General features: G+C 37.4%; 1 protein-coding gene across 2 annotated transcripts in view; it reads left to right on the plus strand.

Annotated features, from left to right (window-relative positions):
* The window catches only part of LOC139940492 (transcription factor COE3-like), a 109,941-nt gene extending 100,724 nt beyond the window's left edge, over positions 1-9,217 (plus strand). Inside the window, exons 13-14 of one of the 2 annotated variants that reach the window (XM_071936776.1) lie at positions 1,410-1,664; positions 4,880-9,217. In XM_071936776.1, coding sequence (XP_071792877.1) covers positions 1,410-1,664; positions 4,880-4,989 — 365 coding nt within the window. In that variant the 3' untranslated portion in view covers positions 4,990-9,217. The remainder of the gene's footprint in view (positions 1-1,409; positions 1,665-4,879) is intronic. The other variant, XM_071936777.1, reaches the window with a different exon arrangement.
* Positions 9,218-10,014: the final 797 nt, after the last annotated feature.

Genomic DNA, 10,014 nt, shown 5'->3' on the forward strand with positions numbered 1-10,014 from the left:
AACTTGAAATTTGTTCCAGATATTTTACTGCTGGAAACGAGAGTCTGATTGATGATCCAAATGCATATAATTGTTTTTCAGTGTTCAAAATTGATAGATATTGTCCATTTTTATGTGTACAAAAACAGTGTTCAACGATTTTTAAGTAGGTGTTTTACAGATGAAATGTTTGCCAGATCTTTGTACAAATAGGGAAGGGGGGAGGAAGAAAACCTGGACAGTGGAGAGAAAAAAAGGAAAACAATTTTCCATTTTGCTTATTAAGTTAGAGAGATTTTGACTTTCCCTTGTAGGAACAGTCTCCAACCATAAGATAACCAGCATTGAGCAGTTAGAGACAATAACGATGTAAAAATAACAAGAATTTCACTAATAGAAAACGCAGCGACGCACAAAGCCAGTTTGGACATTCAAGTTGATTGTATTCTGTTTGCCTAGGCCGTGGCTGCCGTGGGACACTTTGGGAAAGCAAGTCCCGATAGTTGCCTGAAGGAACCATTTTGTTCGGCCCCTAGTTGGCATCGAGAAAGAGAGTTGGAGTGAGCTTGTTTTGTGTCGTTCCTCTTCCTGTGTGATTCCCAACTGCCAAGGAGCACAATACCCACTATTCAGAGAGTGCTAGTGGGCCTGAGGCTGCCTCCAAATACCATCGTGTTAATCTTATAATTTACAATATTGCATTTGTCCTTAGACAGGTTTTTCTCAGTGCAACACTCTTCATCAGCACAAAAACTCACAAACAACTCTTGTTACACAGGTACAACAGGTCCATGCATAATTTGTAATTCGCAGGATTTTTTTATTCTTTTCTTTTTTTTTACAAAAAAATATTAACAAACGACATTTCAGTGAGCTTTTCTGTAGAAGTGGGCCAGGTAATTGCTCGGATGGCGAGAGTTTTGACGTGTATAATTTGATGTATTTGACGGTTGTACGGCACAGAGGGGATTGTTCGGTATTCCCACAAGCTTCATCATTTCCCACTCCGTGCGTTGAGTTGTACTCTTGAAAAGTCAAATTAAGTTATCAGTGTCCACGACCATTGTGTACAGAGACACGCGACGGTGATAATGGGTGAAAACACGTCCCCCGTAAAGCCAAATCATTATGGTGCAAGTTCATATGTTCCATTGATGTTTGCATCCAGCAGGTTCCAACAGTGCGTTTACTATTGACAGTTTGTCCCTGTGTCCTTGTAACTGATGGGCTTAGGGTGGCAATGTGATTTCCTTAGGGGGGATGTGGAGAGATTGAACCTGTAGCCTGAAGCTCTCTGCATTCTTACCACCACTCACTCGTCTTGAGTCGTAGTATAAGAAGGCACTTTTCCTTTGATTTCACCACGCTGACCTTAGCTCTCATCATCATGCACTCTTTGTGTTTCTTTTGCTTTTATTTTTTTTCGCTAGCTGCTGTCCCTTCCTCATCACCACCGTCTCTGCCCCACCCCCCTAGCAGTACTGGGAATGGGGCATCGTCCCATCGCTCCGCCGCCGCCTCACCGGGTATTTTCTCCTTCTCGCCCGCCAACATGATCACTGCCGTAAAGCAGAAGAGTGCGTTTGCCCCCGTGGTGCGCTGTCCCTCCAGCCCCTCGCCCGGCTCTTGCCCGGCCGGAATGGCTGGGCCAATGATTGGGGCATCAGGTGAGCGTGAGACACAAGGTGGGTGGTGGGTTTGGGCATGAATCAAAACCTTGCGCTTGCTCCATTAATCCTACCTCCTACCCTTAACCCATATAGTATAATGAGGTACTCGTACCTATACTCTTAATCCATACAGTACAATGAGGTACGGCCTAAACCTTACTAGCTCATGTAACCTCATCCTAGCTACTTAACACTCGATTCCTAACTTCTTAGTCCAATAGTTTCCAAGCTCCTTAAGCTTCTTTTCTACCTCATTGCTTGTCAGTGTTTAAATTGCCACAACCCGTTTGTAATCTGCTCCTGTAGTCATTGCATGAGCAAAACTCACTACCTTTTTCTCCAAACGCCAAGCTTGCTCTTTCCTCTACACTGCTTACAAAACATGAGTTTCTATCATGTCGTAAAACCCACCACCTCACCTCTCAATGTCTCTGCTCACCACTTTATTGATTATGGGTTCATTGATTAACTGATAAATTATTGATCTGTCAAGTTTATTGATCATTTCACTGATATCAGTTCGTCCAAAAACCAAAACCTATTGATCAGTTGCTGGTTAGAATCATTATGATCAATTGCTTAGCAATCTTTAAACTGATTTTTGATGTATTTTACTCATTACTCAATGCTAAATATCGAGAAACTCTTTTCTCTCTTGAGGTTTCAATGACAAAGTCAAATTGTAAAAGAGTTCCAATGTATAATTATGTTTTAAAATGAATTCTGATACATTTATGGAAATAATATCTATAAGATTACAGCCCCCTCCCTGCTCTCTGGATCCACCAGTTAACTTGTTATAAATATCCAAGCTTACCTTACCTCGTTTATCTGTAGAACTCTTCTGAAAACAACATACCGTAAACAAGTCAGCAATTTGTTTTACAGTCCACAAATCTTTGCAGTAACTTGCATTTTTCTTTTTATTCTTGTGTATTCCAAATGAGTGGGAGTACTGTATGGCAGTGCTTCGCTGATGATGAACAGTTGCAATATTACTTAAGTTGAGCAATATTATCAAACGCAAGGACACGCCTTTTCATACACCTTTTAGCTCTACTAATATTGTTAGCCATTATAATGTCCAAGCTACAAAAAAACCATCTATGCCTTAAGTCAGCAATGCCATTTCTCAGTCATAATTACGAGTCAGTGAGAGCCTTTGGTAGGTTGGACCAAGGTCTCGCTAACAATGACATTATGAGGCTTCCATTTTGTAGGACATAACGGGTAATAGCTATCAAGAGACTTGCCAATAATACGCTGGGCTGGATTATACCATTGTGCCCTCCTCGCTGTCAATTGAAAGTAGTTTTCCCGCGAAATTGATCTTGTAACCTCCAAGGTTTTCCCCCGTCTTTCAGACATTTATCCATTATCTAGATACAGAAACCATCAAATAATTTGTAAGCGCACAGAAGGAAAATCTTTTCTTACGGTCCGTCATTGTCCATTGTATTTTTCCCCCATTTCCGTATAAGAAAAACCGGGCATAGTCGTCAAGGAAAGCAGTCCTTCCTGAAATTGGATTAGTATGTTCTTTACCCTTGATGTGCAGTATCGGCTGAAAACTTTGATGATATTGAAGGCCAATCATTTCTATTGAGCGTAAATATAGTAATGGTCTGAAATGGATCGTTCTTGAATGAAAGATTACCTCTACGTCTTTTGTTCTTGTGTCTCCAAGCTCTGCCTGGCATTTTGGGAATAACTCGGCAAAGACTATAATTCCTATTGTGTGAATGAAATCAAATCTGCTTTGATTTTAAGGCATGACACCCCCTTGGGAGGGCTCCCTGCTTCCAGGCATACCGACAGAGCCTAATGAAATGAAAAGCAAAAGCCAAAAGACAAACAAATATACATACACAACAAGAAAGAAATCAGAACAGAAAAAGTTTGAAAAATAGAACAACTTTGAATCAATATACATTCCATGCTGTATCGCTACCACCAGTCCACACCAGCAATACGTTGTGCTTTTGCTGGTGCTGTGGATATCAGCAAGTCAATGCACTTGTGAAAACATTGACTCAGTCAGTGTAGACACATGAACATGAGGGTCTAGCATCGCTCTGACCTCAGCAACACGCCAACATTTGGAGGATTACACAGCAGTTTACCTGCGTGGCACCAGTATGTGGGTCCTACAGTCCTCTGAGACCCAAGCATTTCGTAAGAAGGGCTGAGTCACTTGTTACAGCTATGTCTTGCTTTGTTACCATAGCGAAGATTTATCACCGCTTGGGACTCTGCGAAACACGGCCGAACAATGATAGACTGAAATAAACCCGAGGAGGGGGGTTTGACTCAATAATTCGGTGATATATGGGAGAAGGGGGAACAAGTGACAGTACCCACGTGGAAAAGTTTTTTGTGAAATGATTTCATACGTGGAGACAGCTTTGACGTGATTTTGATCTTGTTTCAAGTGCACGTTGTAGCCTAGTTTGAGCAGAATCATCCAATGATCTATCACTCACTCAGTTATTCTTCGTCAACCCCAATACCCCAAATCAACTTTCCCGCAACAACTTTCCAGCAACAACTTTCCAGTAAGGAAATAATTTGTTATTATTATTATTATTATTATTATTATTATTATTATTAAGGGTTGTGACACATAACTCTAGTGGTACACTCATGGAAAAAAAGCAACCAACCAACCAAACAAACAAACAAAAATTGTCAAATTTACAGGAACTATTAACATTTTGGCATGTCCCTTCCACTCCATGGCTCTGAAACAGCAGTCAAACAATTTCTATTCCAATACTAACATCCATCACTAATAATTACTAAAAAACTTAAGAAGAAAAAAAACAAAAAATGCTTTCCCCTATATATAATTAGGGGAATGTTGAGAGCTATGCATTGTATTATACAAACCAAAAACAAAAACAACAACAATCTGTTTTTCAAAATAAAATCAATTTGTTGTTTAAGATGTTGTTAAAATTTAGCAATCAGTCAGTTATAATTTGTGTCACAAATTCTAGACTATCATTTGCCTACCTTGTAACTTCAAAGTACTAGAACCTGTTACTATTGATTGGTAGTGTTGATGTGCTCTTCAGATAACTTATGTTCACAACTTCTCAAATTAATTTCTTCAAAACACAACTCCAACAGAGAAGCTCACCTACGATTTCCTCTCTCTCTCTCTTCGCCCCCTCCCCCCACCCAATCTGTTACCGTATCTCTCACCCCTTCTGCCTATTACCCCACAGGGACAACAGCCATGATGTCTCCCTCCTTCTGTGGAGTAGGAGGTCCCTTTGCACTTCCAACCTGCGGGGCACCTACCTATGGCGCTCACATTACAAGCCATAGCAAGTAGCCGGCCTCTCTCTCAGTCTGTCTGTTTGTTTGTTTCTCTCTGTTTGTCTCTTTAGTAGCACCCTTTGTCTGTTTGGCTGTAGGTGATAGTTCAACATATCACCTTCTACCCTTTGCGATTGCTTAATCATTGTGCCATCTGGTAGATATTCAGGGCAAATGGCTTCTGTGAAACAGCTTATAAGAGAAAAGTTACGCATTTTGATTTTTTTTTTTTTTTGTCTCCGACCCGGGAAACTACTTTTACATCAGTCTCGCGTAAGTGTTGGTTATCTGATGGTTCTGTAAAAATAATCATCCAGAACATGACTCGTGACCTTTGTTTCTAGTGGGTTTTAAAGTAACCAGGGTGTATGAAAGTAAACATGGACAGTTATTTTGGATGGCTTGGGCATTAATCTATTTCACAAAGATCTGGTGAGCATGCTGTAAACACAGTGTAGACAAACATTACATACCTTTTAATACGTAGATGTATAGCATTGATATTGTACCATCCAAACCTATGTACTTTTTTGTTCGTTTGGTTGATCAAAAAAGAGTTGGGATTTTTAATAAATCTGTCACCTTGTTTTTTGTTTTTATAAAGATGTTATCTTAAAGAGTATACCAGGGAGCTTTTTAAAAAAAAGAAGAAGAGAACAGAATTGTGATTATTATTAATATTAATGAAGCATATGGTGCCAAGATTTTAAGCGGATGATACTCTAAGAGGGCCTTGGAGCCCAGTACTGGTTTTATGATGGTGTTTTTTTGCTGCTTTTGTACATACATGCTTGTTATGTTTAACGCAGATGATTGGGAATGAGTCTTATTTTTGTACGGGCGTAGTGTTTAAAATGCAATTGTCGGGTACAACTACACAATGCATCCCAGATCACTCAAACATAAAAGACGGGAAATTTTACATTTAACAACTCCTTTGAAAATCTTAGCCAACCATTTAGAAAAGTTTGATCAAGATGTTAAGATAACAAACCACAGTCAAACGATTTGGAGATTTTGTAAAAAGAACCAAAAAGTGAGGTTTCAGCTACCGCACTGTTATACCCCAGGGTTAGCACCCCTGGGTGTTATAGCAGTTTGCTGTCAGTGTGAACCTGGTTATAAGCAATGGTTAACAAATAGACCCCAGGTACTGATCATGTCACGGTTTGTTTACTGTATTGCTTCAAGTGTTGTAACTGAATACTACATTTCGGACAGTTGTGGAGACATTGTTTTCCCATTCTGCTGCAAAGTTGTAAACAAACTATGACGTCATCAACACTGAGGTCTATCTACTGCTTAACAAGTTATTCAGCCAAGTCATACATGGTCAAGAAACCTAAAGTAAATGCATCCTTATATGAGATTTCAAAACCTCAACATATGAGGCTTTGAAATTCACCTTGACCCAATACCTTGTCTTACCACCTTATCGCGACAATCATCAGTAAATCTACATTGACCATAATATTTGCGCATATACCTCAAATCATTGTTTTTTATGAGTAAATTCTTAATGTTTTTATATAATATCACCATTGTTGTCACTACCATAGTATAATAAGATCCGTTAGTTTTCAGTCTGTATTCGTTTCTGAATCAAACACTATTTAACTCTTGGATAAATTTGAATTGGTGAGATGATATTCTTCTTGTACATTTTAAAGGATTGAAATGAATTTCTACCTTTAAAGGAGATCTATTAAACCAATAGCAAAAAATAACTGTTCACCTAAAATTCAAATTGACTGATTGGTTGATTTCAACACAGTGTTTGTCAGCCTGGTAGGGTAACGAAAACATCTTAATTGATTTGATCTTCCTTTCAGGATGATAAACTGTTAAGTCATGGGAAATGTTACCAAAACCTTGTGATTATTTGCCGAACAAATGGCTGATTAATTTATGCTTGTTTCTTAATCTTGTTTGAGCCTGTCAATATCATGTGTGTTAATACAAAAGCTGCGTATAGTATGTCTGCCCATCCATAATGGATGAGGAATTATTATATCAAGCGTGTAATAGAACTCACTTCAAATAGTGCAGGGCGGCGGGAAAATTCTTCAAATTTCCAACAAATAAACCATCTAGGCTTATTTAATTTGCATATATGCAAATCTGTATTGTCCACATACAACACTTAAACCAGTTGTTTTGAATTGACTGCTTTGTAAACATTTTTTATATGATGATGTGATTTACTTTAAGAAAGATGTAAACAGATTTCATTGACCCACTGACTATAGCTCTTTTCAAAGTTTGCACTTGACTTGTAGTTTGTTTTATTTTTTGTATTATTTTTAAGATGTCTTTTAAGACATATATTATGCTGTTGTCGTCAAGTGTTGCGTTCCTAAGCCGAAGTTGTAAAGACATGCGGAAAGTGTGGATTGTATTTTTATTAGAATCAAAAACCCTTTGGGTTGGAAAGATGATGCGAAACCCAAATAAAGGAAGTGTGAACAGGGTGCCATTGATCACACTTTTGTTTAGTTCTTGTATATACAACACAAGGAATAAAATTTATATATAAGTGCGTTTTGTTTTTGTATAAAGACATCAGTCTTATCAAGATCAGTGTATAGAGCGTTTTTGAACAAAATGGATTCACGATGGTGTTTTTGTTCCAATAGATGTAAATAGCAGACAGTTTCTTTTGAAGAAAACATTGGAAAAACAGAACCAGATTCAGTATTTTATAAGATTTTATAAAATCTTTAAAAACTAAAACTATTGTAAGCTTTTTTGGAGTGCATTTGAAGAAGCAGAATACAGTCTCAGAGCTTCTTTGATTATCAGTTGATGAATTGATCGAAACTTTTTAACAAGAAGAAGCTTGACTGATGAGAGAATGTACTGACGTTATTCTGCATGTCACATGGTCTATGTCGTACAAATCCCTCAAGCCAAATAAACATGCCGTTAGAATGTCGTAGACTGAGTTAACTTTAATAAGCACTTTAATTCTCTGTATTCAGTGATGTAGGTTGAATGTGTTTTCAATCAATAATGGGCTTTCATTCTTTTGGTATCAAGAGTCAACCTTTTTTAAAGACATGCAGAAAATGACGACCCTAAAGAGCAATGCGTTTTTATCCCCCTCCCTCCCTTTACACGGAAGCATGAACAAGTTCAAATAGAGAGAATGTTACACAATCGGAATGTATGCAAATTTTAATATATTAAACATGTATACCTTGGATATAAAAGGCTACTAGGGATTGACTAGAAGATGACTTCGGTACTGGATGTAAAGGCCAAAAAATGCCGCAATTTCATCAACATTCAAGATTGAATTCGTTTGGTTAAGGGTACTATAGCGGCATCAAGCCCTGTGTTAATTTGGGTGTATAAATAATTGTTTATGCTGCAACTGTATTTAGAAATATAAGGTTTTTAAAATGTAAGTATTACCCCTGAAACACCCTCCCCCAACAAAACGGGAAACAAAAAAAACAGACTGGGGAGTCAACACTTACTTAGAGCTTATGTGGTTGCAGTCGGACTGACCGCAATTTTAATGGAGTATTTAGCCATTTTAGGAAAAAAGAGAAAACCTAATGGGGAGGAATAGTTGAAGTCACTATTACTGACCAGGTTGGGTTGCTTTGTTAATGTCATACTTTATAGTGAATCCTCATATTTAGTCGTTCTCACCCAAAGTATAAATCAGTGACATTTAGTTGTCAGTAGTCCATTGAAGACTATCTCCCTTACCTAAGAAAACCTACTCCAAACTCTTATCAAAATAGTCTTGATATTTAAGAGTCTAATTCGCTATTTTTATTTAAAGTTGATTTTCACCAGAGTACATAGCAAAGTGATTTTCATGATCAACATTTCTTGCTGAACAAAGATGGTTCGAACCTGTTTGAACTGTCCCCTTTGTATAGATAGCGTTACTGTTGTGGTTTACTGTTTACGTTGTTCATTGTTACTATTGTCTGAATGTCTCTTGAAAGATGAAAATATTAATAAAAAAAGGAATTATAAGAGGAAAAAATAAAATTGTCTGATATGATTTTGTTGTTGTAGTGTTAATGAAAACCACTAGTTTATTTTAACAGGAAAGTACAACTTGGGAAAAAATTGAAGCTATAAATATGTACACATAATATTTCATGTAACCACCTATGTAGTGTCAAGCATAAACATGCCAAGTAAATTTGATGTAAGGGGTAACTCCAGCATTTTGGTCAAATTTAGGCCCAAAAGTGACAAAATCACAAGGGGTAAGTCCAGCATTTTTGTCAAATTTAGGCCAAAAAGTGACAAAATCACACTGGGTAAGTCCAACATTTTGCTAAAAATTTAGGCAAAAAAGGGAAAAAACACAAGGGGTAAGTCCAGCATTTTTGTCCAATTAAGGCAAAAAAGTGAAGAAAAAAAACAGGTAAGTCCAGCATTTTTCTCAAATTTAGGCCCAAAAGTGAAAAAATCACATGGGGTTAGGTCCAACATTTTTCTGAAATTTGGGCAAAAAAAAAAAATCACAAGGGGTAAGTCTAGCATTTTTCTCAAATTTAGGCCAAAAAGTGAAAAAATCACATGGGGTTAGGTCCAACATTTTTCTGAAATTTGGGCAAAAAAAAAAAAATCACAAGGGGTAAGTCTAGCATTTTTCTCAAATTTAAGCCGAAACATAAAAAAATCACAAGAGATAAGTCAAGCATTTTTGTCAAATTTAGGCCAAAAAGTGACAAAATCACATAGGGAAAGTCCAACATTTTCCTCAAATTTAGGCTAAAAAGTGAAAAAATCACAAGGGGTAAGTCCAGCATTTTTCTCAAATTTAGGCAAAAGAATGAAAAAACACAAGGGGTAGGTCCAGCATTTTTCTCAAATTTAGGCCAAAAAGTGAAAGAATCACAAGGGGTAAGTCCAGCATTTTTCTCAAATTTAGGCCAAAAAGTGAAAAAACCACAAGGGGTAAGTCCAGCATTTTTCTCAAATTTAGGCAAAAAATTGAAAAATCACAAGGGGGTAGTCCAAAACATGCTCATCATCCAAAGTTATATTTAAATCACAAACCTAATAA

The sequence above is a fragment of the Asterias amurensis genome, chromosome 8 (genome assembly GCF_032118995.1).
Source record: "Asterias amurensis chromosome 8, ASM3211899v1".
Taxonomy (NCBI): Eukaryota; Metazoa; Echinodermata; class Asteroidea; order Forcipulatida; family Asteriidae; genus Asterias; species Asterias amurensis.